The sequence below is a fragment of the Strix uralensis genome, chromosome 10 (genome assembly GCF_047716275.1).
Source record: "Strix uralensis isolate ZFMK-TIS-50842 chromosome 10, bStrUra1, whole genome shotgun sequence".
NCBI lineage: Eukaryota > Metazoa > Chordata > Aves > Strigiformes > Strigidae > Strix > Strix uralensis.
Genome location: NC_133981.1, coordinates 15,278,440 through 15,296,201, shown reverse-complemented (window position 1 = coordinate 15,296,201; position 17,762 = coordinate 15,278,440). Strand labels below are relative to the sequence as shown.

Sequence of the window (17,762 nt, the reverse complement as noted above, 5' to 3'; positions counted from 1 at the left end):
CGAAACCATGTATTTCTCAATTAGCTACCTAAAAGATTAGTTTTAATTCCTTAAAGTGACAGATGACAAAAACCTAGATTCTTTGTTCCTCGCCTTATTCCAATGGGAAGTTCAGTATCTAGAGAAGGCAGTAAGGGATGCCTAAACAAACCAGGTATCTCTACACAGGAGCCTGTTTTCAAAGCCCGTTACTTTTCCCCGAAGCAACACAGATCACACTAGAGAAAAACAACGTTGCAACCGTCTCGGCGCCGATGAATACCTCCGTCTCTTTAGCTGGGCTGGTCACCGTCTGCGCTTCCAGGGCACAGTTTGCTCTCTTGACGGACAGGTAGAAAGGGTAGTCCTTGGCCACCATGGCTGCGAGAGCCGCGATGCCGGGGGTCGGCGCGGTGCCGGGGGTGGCCGCTGGTTCCGCCCGGGTACCAAACGCGCCGACACCCCCGACCGACCGCTCCGCGCCCGCTGCGCTGACTCGCGCGCCCCGCGAGAGCTCCCGCGCTGGCACGGGGCAGGGGCGGAGCCAGCGCCCAGCCGCAGGCGAGTGCCCGCCCACCCCCCCCCGCCGGCGGCGGGCGGGAGCGAGCGCGGCCCCTCGGGATCCCTCGGCGGGGTCGGGCCGGGCGCTGCTGCCCCCGAGCCCGGATCTTCTCCCCTCGGCGGGGGCTTTGCTGCCTTACTGAGCGCGCAGCGCTAACACCACGGATGGCAACCGGGGAACGGAACCCGGCCGTCCTGCTTGCCTCTCCCAAGGAAGGGCAGCGCGGTTGGGGCCGACGCTGGTCCCGGTGGATCCGGGACGTGCTGGCAGCCAGCAGCAGCCCGGGGACACAGGAGCCGTGTCCCGAGCGCAGACTGCAGTCCTGGGGAGGGCAGGGGCAGCTGCTGAGCAGAGAAGGAATGCTGCATCATGTTATGCTGCCACAATACACAGCAGTACTTTTCTTTTTTTTTTTTTTTTTTGTTCGCCCATATTGTTGCTTCTTCCTGTCTGGCAAGCAGGAGTTTGTTTACCGTGTTTTCAAAGTTCCACTTCTGTTGCTATTGTTTAGTCAGAGAGCTCCCCTGCCCGCACCCCTCATTCTAACAATCTGAGAAAGTGGAAAAATAACCTTTGCCTAACATATCTCATAGGGCATTGGAGTGGCTGCACAGCCAGGCACTTTCTGTTTGATGTCTACCTTCAGACAAAGGTAATGAAAAGTTCCTGAAAGGAGAGAGGAAGTGTTAGGGGCCCTGTCTGCAACACGGAGTCGATCTGACAAAAAGAGTATATGGGAGACAAGGAAAAGGAAACTGAGTAGGAAGCTGGACAGGGGGAGGAGGGAAGGGTATTTTCAGCCAAAGGGAAGCAGCACAACCAAGAATAACTTTACAGAATTTGAAAGAATTAACTGGTTTTAAAGGCAGACTGTATGATAGATGTTGCTTTACAGCATTTCTTTCCCAAAAGGTTGTTAATCAGATAATAATGTCTTTGGAATAAGTTTAGCCAAATGGCAGACATAGTCCTCATTTGGACACTTTTCTTTGACTTCACCAGTATCCCAAACATACAATATACCCTCCCAGGTATACTTAACCTCCTAGGCCTTTTCAGGAGCAACCGTGGTAGAGCCAGAGTTGCTATCCTGCTGCCTGTTAGGCAGAGCTCTCTATTTTGTAATAGCCTGCTCATAAAACAAAAAAACCAACTGGTTTCCCAACCCCACAATTTCTGGAAAATTGCTAGAACAAAGTTATCAGTACTTCTAGATGTTCAATTATTCTAGAAGAAAATGTGACATTTGTACATCTTGAATGTTATGTGCAGTACCACTCTCCTCATCTCCATCATAGTAGGATGGGACAAGGTTCACTGAAAGCAAAAGTGTTGACAAGAGGCACTGAATAGCTTTCATGTAGAGAGTAATTAGGCAGACAGGACATTTCAGAGAAGAAAAGAAAGAAATTGGAGCAGGTGTGATAAAGATGTAGAAACCATGAGTGACACACAAAGTAAATAGGGAAAGATTTTTCACCGCATTCAACTTGAGGGGAAAAAAGTGCATCACATCAAACCAGATGGTGGCAGATTCAGAGCAAAGAAAAAGGAGCTAATTCTTCAATTTATGTACAATTCTTGTGTTATATACAGTAGAAGTATTTGTCAAAAGATGCTGCTGCTAAGAAAGCTTCTCAGACACAAGTTCCTGGCTACTGGGACAGTATTTTGGGGAAACATCATGACAGGCTATTTCTGGTTTGTACTCTTCCCTAAGCATCTACCACTGACCACCACTGGAGATTTGGTATTAGGGTAGATCAATCTCTGCTGCAGCCCCCTTCCTTTCCATATTTCAAAAAATATGAAAAGAATGTAGCATTTTATTTGGAGACTACCTGTCTTAAGGATTTCTGAAACTGGGAACAATTATTTCATTCACATGAATGTGCATTCATTTTTGCAAGTCTTCTTCAGTGTGATATTCAGAGGACATACCTCAGAGCATAACCTGATAATGTTGGACAGTTTCTCCTTGCATTTCAAGCACATCAAAACACCAGTACACACAGGTTGTATAAAATGGTCAAGAACCTCCTGAGAATGCTGCAGCTGCTGTGTAACCATTTAAGCCCATGAAGCCTTGATTTCAAATACCATCTGTGTATGTTTGTTTATGAATATGTATGCTAACAACATTTTTAAAATCAGCTTCACTTAAATCAGTTAGACAAAATGCCTTCAGGGCCTGTCCTCAAAGCATTCTAATCCTGTAACACGCTTCACAGCATAAAGAGCACTTCACACAGGACAAGAGTGTTACCAGTTTGAAGATTGAAATAATGAACCTTGGTTTATACACCTAAAAAAATATGCCAAGAGAGGGATTCTGTCATTTCTCCATTAATCAGGCCAATGCACTTCAGCTTGACTAAGCATTCTAGAGAAACGAGAGAAAAAGCTGTTTTAAGAGGAATACAATCCTTAAAAATAGACAGGACCTTCCTATCAGTAGGTTTCAGAGCATCTTGCATCTACAAGACAGACTTCAATGAACTTCTAAAACATGTGTTCATAAACATGTGGCTGAAAGACTCCCTAGTGAACTCCAGTTATAGAGTTGCAGAAATAAAGGTTTCAGTGATAACACTAAGGAATCTTGTAGGACTGGAGCCAGCGAGTCCACTTATTCCAAAAATTATACTTGGATAACAAATCTACAGTAATGCTATAAAAGTTAGATCTGAATTGCAAGCTACTTTCAAAAAAGAAACTAATATTTAAGAAAAAACAATGCTAGTGACTAGATTACACAGCAGACCAGTGCATCAGTTTTGCCATTTCTGGAACAGGTTTTTTGTGGGTTTGGGTTTGGTTTGGTTTTTTATTTACTTAAGCCAAAAGGCACAATTTAGTACAACAGTTACTTATCTGTCAGGGATAAGTAAGTAAACTATTTGGTAACTCTGGAAAACCCTGCTCAAGAAAGGTCCCTACCACCATTGACCTGGTTCAGGACTGAAGTTCACTGACAGAGTTGTTCTGTGATTGTCTTGTTCACACCAATGCGTTTAGTTAGTTTCCTCATACATTCAAAACCTACCACGGGAGTAATTATTGCAAAAGCATCTGTCTGCATGGCAATGTCCTTTGAAATATTTGAGTTTTGAACCTTAAAAATATATTTATGGGTGACAGAATTCCTTTTCATCTTATGCTAATCTTTGAGATCCATATAGCTTTGGTCAGAGTAATTTTAAAATTAAAATGCAGTTGATTAAAGACTTCTCAAAGGATCCAAAATACAGTGGGCAAAATAATAAAAAACAAACACCCCCCCCCCCCCCCCGTTTCCTTTTAAAGAATAGTCAAGAACCCATTATGCTAAGCTATAGCAAAAGGAACTGAAACATTTAATCTAAACGCTTAATTAAGGAAAATCCAATGGAGTGAAGAATGTTCAATCATCAAAGTCATGGGCTCTCAGGAGTTCAGTGGAATGGAAAATCATCAATTAAAGCTGAACTCTGCCTAAGGAAGAAAACCCACAAATAGATTGTTTAAAGATTTGAGTTGGTGTTTTCGTTGTTTTTGTTTAAGTTTTATTTTAACATGATCTTCGCCAACACATTTTAACTGCCTTTGGGCAGAAATGCAGAATCTGTGATTAAACAGAAATATTTTGAGATGTCTACACCCAGATCTCAATTACCTTCTTCCTCCCGATATGCTGAAGTGACTGACTGCTTTCCCTATTAAAAGTAAAAATCTGTTCTGCCAAGCTCTTAAAAAAAAAAATCAGAAAAATACAATTAATTTTTGGTAAAATATTGCTATGCCAAGAAGTAAAACTCTCTGAATGTCTGTCTGTCTGCTTCTGCTTTTTTTCCCCTCACCCAATGGGAAACAGCCCTTTTCTTGTTTTTGGTCTGTATTTGACTGTAATGCCTAAGAAGCAGCCTAGGCTTAGTTGCAACAATTCAGTCTAATCACTTATTTTCTTAATTACAACTAGCAAAGCTAAAAGAAAAACTCTATCTGTATTTTTCCTGTTATTCATGTTTATGGGAGCTCTTCCTTTTGATCTGTCTATTCTGATGACTCAGAAATGTACACTTATGCACACAGATACTTGCTTGAAGTATATGCCTACCTGACAAGTGTCCAGTAACAAGACAAGAATTTAAGAAAAGGTGTAATGCTTAAAAAAAACCCCAAAACCAAAGAAACCAACAAAAGCAACTATGCTATCACTGTAATCTTAAGAAAGCTTTTAAGAAAATTGTATTAAGAACAATAAACAATCCATTGCTTTGTTTTCAAAACATTAACTGCTGTAAGAATATCAAGTTAACCAGTAGTCTGACTCACCCTGAGTAGAGCAGCTCTGCTGTCTAGCTAAATTACTCCAGATTTACGGAGGGAGTAAAAGATTTAATGTAAAGCGTGTTGCAGAGGACCAGAATCTCCTATACAATTTTGGCTTAGTGTGCAAAGAGTACTAGGCATATGGTGTTTCTGAAAATTTTACCCACCATGAAAATCTGAAATTAAGTAGAAATATTGCATATACATTTCAAGGAAAAAAAAAATCTCAGTAGTTTGCACTTTATGGAGTATTTTCTCTCCTATATGCACCCATCCTATGTATGCGGTTTCACAAAAAAAAAAAAAAAAACAACCCACCAACACAAAACCACACAAACAGAACAGAAGCCACTGCCCAGGAGAGGTACAATTTTGCTAGGAATATTCAAAGAAAAGCTACTATTTCTACTATTCTGAAATGACCAGTGAAAGTTAGCCAAGCTAACGCGACACATTCCCGCACAGTTCTGTGCTTATTGAGTATCTCTGAAGCCTCTCTTCAACACACCCAAATATCTCTTCAGGATAATCATTAGCAAGCTTTCCTTTCAGAAAAACAAAACCAAATCAACGAAACAAACACAAACCAATCACCAAACACCAAAACCACATGCAAACAACCAAAAGAAAACTTTTGAAGCAGTCATTTCAACCAAACATTATAAATTTGAATCTGCTTGGGAGCTGGAATGCAGAAACACTGACAGTGATGAGTAAGTAGCTAGAAAGCATAGAAACTGCTAGATAAAGGGTATTTATCAGGCAGTTACACAGCTGTTCAAGAAACTGCAATTTCCCCATTGCAAATATGGATTGTACACTTGGTAATGAGAGTTACAATTTACTAGGTAATAAATATTAGGAAGAGACTGCTTCATTACACATTGGTGCTTAGAAATTCCAATAAAAATATGATTACAGAATAAGTGATTACCATTTAAAATGTTCTCTCAAAAACCACAGCTGTAATTTTTCCAGGTAGAGTCCTAATCCTGGAAAGATCAGTGCAGAACAAAGAAACACATCTCTGGGGAACATCTGACATTACAAAACTGAACCCCAAATTTCTATTCTGTCTAGATTTTCCACTTGAAGATTACCGTTCATATGACCCTTATTTACACAGCTTATGGAGTAACAAGAGAAGGAGAAAGTTATATTTTCTCACTGTTATCATGGGCTATGCTTTGGGATTTGCAGCCAAGATGCCCTGAACTATTCCCCTAAGTTTTGTCAAATACAATTAATAAATAGCGGGAGTCTCCATTGTCTTCCACTGTCAATGATGACTATTTCAAAATACGACATTTATACTGAAGTACATTCATGCTGAACTGATAGAGACACGTGATTCCAATACAAATCATCATGAGTGTTTTATTGTATGAACACATCCAGCTTGTAAAGCAGTCTGCAGGCTTCCAAAGTAAGACGTGCATACCTTGTTTCTTCATTGTAGCTTGTGGAACAGTTCTGCACTGGGAGACAAACAGATGAAACAACATGCCAAGCTGTTTTGTTTGTTTGTTTTCAATTTGCTAAATTCATGTAACTTTTGATTGCTACTGAAAGTTCTGTGCAGTTAAAGGATGCTCTCTAACAATTGCATTTGCACTGAGACAGAAGCACTTCCTTCAGGAGCTTCCCTGAGGGAAGCCATTTGTAGAGCTGCCTCAGATTCATATATAAAAACTGTTACAGTGACTGGTCTGCTGCTCAAGACTCACGATGGCTCGCCTAGAAAAATCAGGAAGGATTGATGCTTCTCCACCCCTCTACCACACCCAGCAGTGCAAACTAACTAGGAACCATGGTGGTCCCTGATGGGGGAATGCACAGGGTGTGGTGAGGCTGGATAAAATGACCCTTGGCGAGTCACACAACAAAGAAGTTGGTTGAGCTTGACTGAGTATACTTCCCTGGGGAGAGCAGAAAGGAGGAGGTGGGAAGGATTGTACTGATTTATAAATGTGATTTTAAACAGCCAGGCAAATTCTGTAGAGGGTGAAATGATAACCCACAGTGTATTGTCCTTTCCTGAAATTTTATATTGAAAGAGGCATTCTAGGGAGAGGAAATTACTGGAACCACTTGTATGATGTTTAAATGAGATTAAACGTAAATAAAATACTTTTGTTTAAGTTACAGGCAGTGTGGGAGCAGGAATTTCTTTCCAGAGCACTCCTGCTAACTGGAGAATTAAGTAACAAATTTCTTTGTAAGAAATCATCTCTAATGCAGTGTTTACCAAGACATCACAGTAGTGGTCTATTTTTTGTTTTGATTAAATTTTATTAAAATAACATTTATATTACATGAGTAACTCCATAATATTTATCCTCAGAGAAGACAGTATTTTGTAGTCTTTTGCTGTATGCTTAGATATGTGTGTATGCTTAGACACCAGCAAGAAGAAAATTCTATTCTATTAAGAAGTAACAGGAACTTTCCCCACTCTATAACTGATCTCACCTGTAATACTGGCCAAATGCCACTTAGTTTGTTCTTCCAACCATCTCCTTCAACTGCAATATGTAAAGCAAAGTTTGGGGTTACAATGGTTTATTAGACCAAATTATATAAATGGGGAGAAAAACAAAACAACCCAAAAACCCCCAAACCACCAAAACAAAACAAAAAAACCTTCCAAACAAACAACAGAGGAGCTTTCAAGTACATAGGTCCTTCTTCAGGTCAGAAATAAAAGCAGACAGAAAATAAGACTTGGGCCTTTTGAATTTTCTTTTCCTATTCACTTATTTCAAATCTTGTTATACATTCCATTGTGTTCAGTTTGACACATTTTACTACATCTATCTGTTAGCGTGATTCTCCCCAGTCCTAAGAAGTTACCTGAGTTAATCACATTCTACCCTTCATTAATGTTTTATTGTTTTTTATGTAATTTTAGAATGATTTTTTGCTTTGGGAAGTGCTGTACTCAAGATGCAAATAAAGTCTCAAAGTGCTGACAAAGTATATGATTTTACAGTATGGCTGAGGTGAATTAAAAATCTGCCACTTGTAAAAGTATAAACCTCACTTTCTTCTTCCCATTCCTCCTCCTCCCTCTTTTCATGCTCTACCACTGGCACTGTACTCTCTCTCTGTGTAGTCCTTTCCTGCCACCTTATGCCAACTCTTAACACTCATCGCACAGGTCCACAGCAGTCCAAAACCACAAAAATACTTTATTTTGTCAGGTTTCTTTTGTGCTGGTTTTGTGAGCTGAACAGGTTATCGTACCTTGAGAAAAACACCAAAACTCACTGAAGTTAAATGATGGGAAAGTGCACAGGTACAAACAAGGACAGGACAGGGAAAAGGCTAATTTTTCTCCTTCTAATAGCTATAAACTGTTAGCTCAGCTTAAGTTATTTTATGAAATCATACCCAAAGAATACTGTCAGCATTTCGGGTTTTTGGATGGAAGTTTTGGATCAGAAGCTTTATTTATTTATTTTTAAAAACAGACCCACCTATTAATTTCCATAACAACCATGCACGGTTACTCATCTTCTAGTCAGTTATTTTTGCCAATTTGAGTATCTTGAAATTAAGAGAACATCTGTGCTTCTTGAATAAATATTTAGAAGACAAACTTTGAGACTGATTTCATGTTCTCCTAAGCATGATGTAGCCTTTTCTAGACCATAGCCAAGGAAATGCCAGCAGTGTTTCTAGACCCAAAGTTAACCATTTTACAGTTCTTTGACACAGATTACAAGACATCCATGGAAAAGAGGGATGATAGTCAAGCAAAACAGTGAGACTACTACATGCTTCACAAACAGTAAGAACAGTCTAATATCTCAACTACATAGAGCAATCTTGAACCTGAGATGCCTTCTTTCTCACTACAATAATCGCTGACAACCCAGTGCAGAAAACCTCCCCATTTGGTCATGAATAGAGTTTTGTAGATCACATAATGCCTTACAATCCAAATTATCACAGTGACCATCCAAATTGCAACATTCCACTATTGTGGCCCCTTAAACTTTTTAGAAATGTTGTTCAATTCCCATGTGCTATGACATACTGCACACAAATATCAGACAAAAATGAACACAAAAAAATTAAATCATCTTTCTCTTACCCACATCCTCTCCTTATGAGGGGGGGAGGAAGAACCATGGTTTAACTTCAAAAAGAAGTGTCCTTGCAAAAACTGAGAATGCATCCACAAAAGATAGAACTAACCTACTCCCAGTACCAACTGTATTGTAGATGTATGACCTTAAAGATGATGTGGCATTAGCAAAATGTGACTACTCTTTAAGAGACAGTTGAAATGGGACATAACATCTTCAAACAGACACCAACAACTCACACTAGAACAGAACTTCTTTGTTCATACCCCTTGATCAAGAATCAGGGAATTGAGAAGCCATTCCCAGGAATGTTTTACTTTGGGTTATAACAAGGTTTTGTTTAAAGTTACAAAATAACTATCTTCCCATGTGTAAACATAATGAAGTAATCCCATATGGTACAGAAATTACTACAACAAGTTTTAATCGAAACATAAAAATATAAATAAAAAAAGAGTTTTCCTGAATACTACAAGAATGCTAACTATAATTTCTGAAGGCTATCTCCTCTTTGGTCAAGTTGTTAACCAAAACTGCTATCTGCCAAAAAGATCAAGTACCTCCTACTTTTGCATGATCTCCATGATCAAATCTGCAAACACAATCCACATAAGTGTTCTGTTTCCCAACAACGATGACTTTTAGACAGGTCCCTAACAACCACAGTTAACTTTGTCAGATAGCAGACCATCAGTACTTGAAGATGGAAAAGAAAGTCCTAGAAAGTAATTCTAACCACCACAGGTAAAATAGTGGTTATTATTTTAAAAGTTAAGAAACAACTCAAAATTGCATCAGAACAGATTTTTTGCGTCTATTAATCTTGAAAACATACTTTTTGACTGAACACAAAAGCAAGATGATATATTCATATGTTTTAGCAAACATTCTGATTTTATTATATAACTGGGTTTGGTCTCAAATTACATGGCTGTCCAATATTGTATCTTCAAATCCCTGCAAATCATGAACATACTGACCCTAGTAAATAGTGAAGTGTTAACATAAGAGACTTTAGAATAGCATGAGGAGACTTAAATACAAACCCATAGCCATAAAATTATTTTGTTCTTATGATGCATGTTAAACAAAACAGAAAAAAAAATATAGAGGCCGTATACTTTTAAGAACAGTCATTGGTTTCAGACCCCAAGGTGATTAACAGCTGTGAAGTTTGTTCTGACCATCATGTAAATTTTGAGGAGCGTTCTTCTGAAAACATGGGGCTGTATAGGGGGGGAAAAAAGCACACAGAATTAAAAAATCTAAAAAAAAAAAAAAATCAAGTTAAGGATTAAGGGTGGTATTCTAGACCAGACAGGAACAGTGAACCACTTCAATGGCAGAATGATTTGTGGGATTGGGATAAATAAGTTATCTATCCTTTCAAAAGTCTTTGTAGTTTCTGTTTGATGCAAAATAGAAGTTGTTAGAGCAATGCAAAGAGTGGCACAATATGATCAAAATGACCACTTAGGAAAATGGCTTTTGTAATAACATTTGGCTATATACATGGAAGGCAAAACTGGGTTTGTTAAAGTCAGGGGAAAAAGGTTGTTGCAATAATCAAAGCGCAACATAGTAAGTTCTTGGAGGAGAGTTTTAGCTTTGTCAATAGAAAAGACCAGAAACTAATGATGACGTGGAAATAAATACCCAAAATTAGACACAGAGCATATAAAAGGACCTACTTCTCTGGTGAATCCAATGCCATTCAAGAACACAGCAAAAGAATTTTAGAAGAGATTGCATTGTTGCATTAAAGGAATTCTTGTATCTGAATTTTATGTGTGGTAATATATGTTCCGTAATTGATGGGTAGAACAATTTTTGTTTTGAAGGCTATGTACTGTGAATACTCCCCTAGCAAACTATACACAATACTGCACACTGTGAAATTCCCAGACACATTCCTTTTACTTAACTGAATCTTCAATCTTGTACAAAAGCAGAAATTTAAGTAGAGATGCAAGTGACCTTGAACAAAAACATTCCTCCCAAAAAATCTTATTTCACTGTTCAACTCTCAGAAGGTGATTTTGTCTGTGAGTTCTAGGCTACTACAGAAGAGAACAAGATAACACTTCTCTAGTCACTAAACTTGCTGTAGCTATAATGACTTGCAAGCACTTTAACAAAACTGTTTATGATTTTTGTTACCTTGAAGGACAGTATAAACAAAGTATTTCTATGCCCAAACCACAGAAAAAAACCTTTCATTTTGGTTTTATTACATCTTTTAGACCTAAAGAGAGGGGCAAACCATGGAAGAGAAACCCTGGCCACACTGAAATCAAATGAAGTTTTGCCAGAACCCCATGCAGGTTACAGTTCACCCATATCAGAAAAACACTGCACTGGTCTAATTTAATGCAATTTGAGTATCAGCAACCTAGGCTAATTTAGAGATATTGATAGCAGAAGGTGGTACTAATGGAAGCCATCTCACCGACTCAGCTATGATCTACATTGCTCTTAGTAAAAAGTGAATTAAACATAAAAATTACTGCAGAGGGGAGGAAAAAAGAAATCAACATAAAAATAAACCACCTTGCAACCATCCAGAACTGCTAATGTAGGTTGAAGCAAAAAATATTCTGTCACATATAAAAGTTGAAAGAGGAAGGAAAGGGAAGTAAAAGGTGCAATAGGGTCAAATACCATGTTTTTCCAGGCTGAAGGATACAGGGCCTTCATTTTGATTTCCAGTATAATTATCAATTAGAAGCATGATACATTCCAGTGTATTACCTTATTCTAGATATGATAATTAAATAATGAATAGAAAAGTATAATCAAGGTACCAAACAATTAGGAGAAAAAGCAAGAGCAGAGTGCTGGCATGTGAACATATTGCAATAAAGCAGAAGAAAAACTGTTAATCGTTATGTTGTACTTCAAGCATGCTGTCTGGTACAGGTGTTCTCAGTGTGCTCTGCAAGGTGTCCTTCAATTCACTACTCCATTCCTCCCTAAAATAAAACAGGACAAGGGAGAAAAGCACAGACTGGGTATTAAAAGACGACCTAAGTGAGCTGCAATGATAATTCACAAAGAAAAAACCTAAGTGTTTAAGTCCTACGAAATGTCAAAATTGAAAGGCTGAAAGGACAGCTTCATAAAAGCATAGCTGTATAATAAAGATTGGAATGCACTTCATATCTGGAATAGAAAAGCAGGTATGTTATTACATACTCTTCTCTGGAATTTGGTGGGTTTGTTTTTCTACAAACATTCAGAGACTAGCTGCTTCTGTTCATAATTGTTTCCTCTAAATCTGGTATTTGTATTAAAATAAAGGATATCTATCCTCCCAAAATGATTGCAGTTTTACAACAATAAGAATCTACCTGTTTCATTAGTTCAGGAAGTTACATTTATTTTAGTACGTGCTATCTAACAGCAGATGTGCATTAAAATGTGTTGTTGCAGGATATATTAACCACATCACATGAATAAGCCAAACAGCTGAAATAAGAAGCTACAAAGACCTTTTTGAACACGAGCAGCCTCCCTGATCTCTGTGAAACTAAATCACCTGTCTGATATTACGCACACATATGGGAAAGATACCATAAACAGGCAATAGATCTCATGTAAGGCATAGTCTTATGCCTTGCAGCAATACACTTGTTTCACAACTGCTACCTACCATACTAGTACTTTTTTTTTTTTCCCCGAGTTGTATTTGTAGATATCTAGAGTCTATCTACAATACAATTATGATTCAGATATTATTTCCCCAAGATAAACAGCTTGGGAGGTGGAAGGGAAGTTCATTTGTTTGTGGTGTTTGGGGTTTTTTTTAATCATCGCCTGCCCTCACTTTCATTCTCAACATCTGCAACATTTGAGCTCAAAATCCTCTAAATTAATCAGCTTCTGATCTAACATTTCTGTCAGAATTTCAATATCCCCACACCCTCTGTAAGATGCAATGCAATCAAAATAATCATGTTAGCCAATTTTTATGTTTGTATCCAGGCTATGAGAAAGCAGTTTAGAGTGAGATACTGCCAATTTTTCAAAATAATGGTAACAGAGAGAAACCCAAATTAAATTACTACAGAGACATGTATTTCTTGCAAAAAGAGAAAACAGAAAGAGGGAAAACTTCAACCCTGATGAATCTATCCTGATTCCATCTCTGGTGTTTAGAGATGAGCAGCTTTCATTAGGACTTCATGTCCAACTCAGTAGGAAAATGTCACCAAACACCATGCTGAAAAACTACATCAGAAACACTGTACAATGTTTCTCATCCTCTATCTAACCTCACAGAAATAGACAGTACAAATCCAGTTTTGCCTTCTGACCATGATACAGCCATATACAGACATCTCTAAGTACCTTTTGCTAGCAAGTGGGCTCAGGAGTCAGACATTCATTGGAAATAAAAGCTATGCAGATTTTATACTGCTAATCCCCAAACTTTAGGGATCATGGACAACAACGTTAAGCAAGTGGTGAATTTACCAAAAACTTCAGGCTTGTAATTAGGATTTTTTTTTTTTTTTCCAAATTTCATATAGCCACAAGAAACATTAAGGTGATCTCAGGGACAGTGCTGTCTGCCATCTATAATCTCAGGACCACTGTTTTAGACCTTTTTTCTCTAGTAATTAATAACAGCTGTGCTTGTGAGGTGACCAGTACTGAACTGAACAGTTCACATGACAATAAAATTTAAAAAAAAAAATCAAATGAAACTCAATATAGCCCTAGTATTCACCAGTGAAAAAAAAGACAAAAATACTAAAGAAACTTTCCTAAGAGAGAACATATTTGCTTACAGTTTTTAAGATGCTGATATGATCATTTTGTTAAATATTTTTCCATATGTGAACAAATTCCAATATCTAAGACTACAGTTTCTTTTCTACTGTATTCAGTTCTTGTATGATGAGGATTATGTCTTGTTTGTGAAACTGGGTGGAAGTTTTTAATGGTCCTTTTCAGGAAGCATGCATCTGTTTTTTAAACCTGTTCCTTCCTAAACTTGCTAAAGTTGGCCCCAAAAATGTATCAGGAAATAACTGGAGGATGAGGGGGGTGGGGAAGAAACTTTAAAGACACCTTGTCTTAATTAAATCTAAAAGTGTTACTTCTTCCTGTTCAACTGAGTCACGAATAGCTTTAGCATATCACACCTGACTGGGGGGGAGGGGATGTGTCAACATCGAGAATAGGTTCATATTTCAGCTGCCTCCTGTAATTGGCAGCCTGGAATTAATTAATGAAGTGGAACCAGCACATATTTGAATGCAGCATAAAATTAAACATAGCAAACAGTACAGAAACACATTGCTGCTTTCTTTAATACTGTTTTATTGCTACAAAATGAGGAAAGGTAAAATAGTAAAGCCAAATGCAAATTAACAAACGGATGACAGTGCCTCTAGCAGTAATTTTTACCATTTGGGTGTCTCAGCTGCTAAGCTATTACCTGAAAAAACAGGTACAGTAAGAATAGTTATCCTACCTAATAAACAATAGCCTTTGACATTTTTAGTCTTTTTAGTCTTAGAATTATTTTAAATAATCTGTCTAAAGCCATATGATTCATGTGGCTGTTACCAACAGTCTCAGCTGGAACCTCTCAGTACACAGAATCAACATTTCAACTACTAACTCAGCTGGAAAGCCAGTGTCAGGAATGCCATCATGCTCCATGTACTCACCAACTCATGACAGGAATGTCATTTCTTTAACCCTCCTTCTTGATCAGCTTTCACTGTTCAGCAGAAGCCACCTTCCCAGAGATGAGCCCAGGTATTTAACTGATGTATTTTAAAGAACAATCTTTGGAGAGGTATAGACTAAAAAAAATACTCAGTTATTTTTGGAGCACTTCTTTCCATTTATTTCTGTTGTTAAGTAACAGCAGATCTTACAAGAATATTTCTAGTACCTGAGAGAGTCTCATTGTAAGTCCCTTTTTTTGTTGTTGTTGTTTTTTTACCTCAACAAATGTTAGAGAACCTTTGCTATATGTTTTGGATTGTTTCTCTTGAATCAAGCTTCCCTTCTAAAGTTCTGAGCAAACACCTCTACCAAAATCTGAACTGCAAGCTTGGCTGGCTCAAATCTTTTCTGTATTAGGAAATGACAGTAACCTGGGAACAATAAATGGTTCCTTCATTAGCTTTTATAATCCCCAAGGATAAGACCTACTTTTCCCATACAGAAGCTTCCACATGGAAGAGCTAGAACTTTTTAGCTTTTCTGATAATCTTTTTAGGAGAAGAAAGATGAATGTTGCCATTAACCATTTCTTCGACTTCCACTTCCTATTTCTTTACCAAATGGGAAATTTTAACTCACTTTTTTTTAGTTACTTTTAAGAAGTAGGAAGTTATGCAAGGTATAATAAAATACGGCATAGCTTCATCACCTGTGTAGCAGTACCTACATATACCACAGGAACTGTTTTACAAAGGCTCTATCAATCCCTCCTTTCTCACTTGCAGATAGGTTTGCATTTTGGAATGACCTCACACATCAGATTAAAAGAAAAAAAAAAATGCCGCTGAATGCACCAATTCTTTGCTTCTGAAACTAAGGTCACTCCAAAAAAACTAGAAGATGAGAAGTTTACCAGTAAATCCATTGTATATTTAAAACTTTGTGGTCTGTTTAATGTTAAGAACTGCTTTTTAAGATGTTCTCATCTGTATCTCTCATTTATAGTGGGTTTTTAGCCTACTTAAAACAGTGAATACCACAAAGAGGAAGTTATTTTTAAAGAGCTCTAAAAGTGACAAATGTGAGCAAATATATCTAGCAAGAGATACATCATTGCTGAACTAATGGATGAAAAATTATTAGTAAGTTGACACTATTTATGTTTTCTGCTAATGTAAATAAAGACCACTAAAAGACAGATGACAACAGTAAGAATCACAGTACAGCTATATTACTGCTACTAAAAAATTATTTTGGAAACAAACCTTCTCATTTAATGGAAGGGAACATTCATTCTTCCTATCCTCAGATACAGGGGGAAAAAAAACAAAAAAGAAACATCCCTCTTTGGAAAATTATTTTTCCAAAGGCATACTATCTTAACTTGCTGAGGAGTCAGGCAAAAGCTGCCAGTTATGCATCTAATCCCATTTATGACCCAAGATGCATGTGGCATCCTATTTTATTGGTCTTTCCCTCCCTACCCTCCCTCGCCCCTTAAAAAAAAAAAAAAAAAAAAATCACTGAGTTTAAAAATACAAGGTAGAGGAACAATAGATGACCAATGGCAACAAAGGGGTCATATTATCCTCAGCTCTCTCTTTGGCCAGTTAGTGTATCTTGGAACTCATGTAAATGTAAAATAAAGTGCCCATTTAACATGACACATAAAAATCAAGTGAGAATTTGATGCAGGTGCTGGCTAGAAAATGTTCTGGCAGACAGAGATCAGTATTCACTGTTATCTCAGCCATGCTGTAATGGCTCTTATCCCTTTATTTTTTCCCCTTTTTTCCTTTTTTTTTTTTTTCATTCTTACTATATAGCAGAATACCATTGCACCAACTTCATGCATTAAACCTATTTTAACACATTCGTACTGAAGTATTTCCTGGCACTGCTTTTACTTTGCTTCTTTCACAGCTATGCATCCTACATCAAAAGACTATCTCAATCACAGCAGGTCCTGAAATTCTGCAAGCAAAGCAAGCTCAATTCCAATCACATAATAAAAGAATAAGAGAATAGTAGTTTCCATTTTAATAACATTTTGTATAGTTCTTTAAATTTGATGAATTAATTTTCTTAGTATCACTAAGGATAAATAAACTCATCAGTTTATAACCAGGGAAAACAAGCTACAGATTGGGTGATACATGAAGTTCACATGAGAAACATGTGCCATAATCACAAGTAGTCTTATTACTCCAGATCAACACAAACTTAGCCTCTACATCAGTTCTTTGGCCAATTCCACATAGACATGGGCAGCAAGTTCATAATCTAAACACTGTTTAAATTTTAATATGAGCAGAAAAGGGCATAAAAAGCTGTGTATTCTGGCAAGAGATTCTACTCCAATACCAAAAATGTCTTCAAACATCAGAATACGCAAGCTGCTTGAATTCAGAGCAAATTTCACACAGTGCTCAGGAAGTCACTGTGCTATTCTAAGAAGTTATGGTACAAAAGAAAAAAGTCACAAAAAGAGCACAATTAACATGCCTCAGATGTAAGCAAGAAACGACAGAATATGAAAACAACAAATCTCTCAGAAATAACACAATGCATACAATAAATAACATAATGTATACAACATATTCCAATACAACAATGCTCAGACAACTCTCAGCTTTATGCCTCAGAACTGACTCATTTGGCTTAATTAAGAAGCAACTATGGAGCTTTCATAAAAGAGGTAAGAAAAACTTCATCCAACTACTCTGTACTACCTATAAATACTTTCACAACTTTGCATAATGATTAATTAGTAAATAGTTAATAGATATAACAAACAGTAGTGCAGACTCTCAGAAGAATGCTTCTGCTCTCATGATAAATCCAGTTGCACAGTTTGCCCCTTCCAAAGTCCCATCCTGTTTACATCCTATCACGTACACATTACTGACCACCTTTGAGACCCAACAATAGATACACATTAGACAAAAATATCTGACTTAGATGCTGACAGATGCTGATACAAAGATATCTGTAAGTAATAAATAAGAGCATATGCCTATTAAAACTTTCAACTTGTCTTTGTTAACATTTTCACACAATCAGGGTCCCTATTCTTTGGCTGAAATCAAAGGTTTCTGGAAGAAATTCCATTAACTTCACAGGAAGAAGAA

At 37.6% G+C, this 17,762-nt stretch overlaps 1 protein-coding gene across 6 annotated transcripts in view; it reads right to left on the bottom strand.

Moving 5' to 3' along the window:
* Positions 1 to 17,762, bottom strand: part of ARHGEF3 (Rho guanine nucleotide exchange factor 3) — a 141,138-nt gene that overhangs the window by 30,374 nt on the left and 93,002 nt on the right. For 2 of the 6 annotated variants that reach the window (XM_074879323.1, XM_074879328.1), the window contains exon 1: positions 263 to 462. The exons of the other annotated variants lie outside the window; for them this stretch is intronic. In XM_074879323.1, coding sequence (XP_074735424.1) covers positions 263 to 358 — 96 coding nt within the window. In that variant the 5' untranslated portion in view covers positions 359 to 462. Of the gene's footprint in view, positions 1 to 262; positions 463 to 17,762 lie in introns of those variants that run through there. 6 annotated transcript variants of the gene reach the window in all.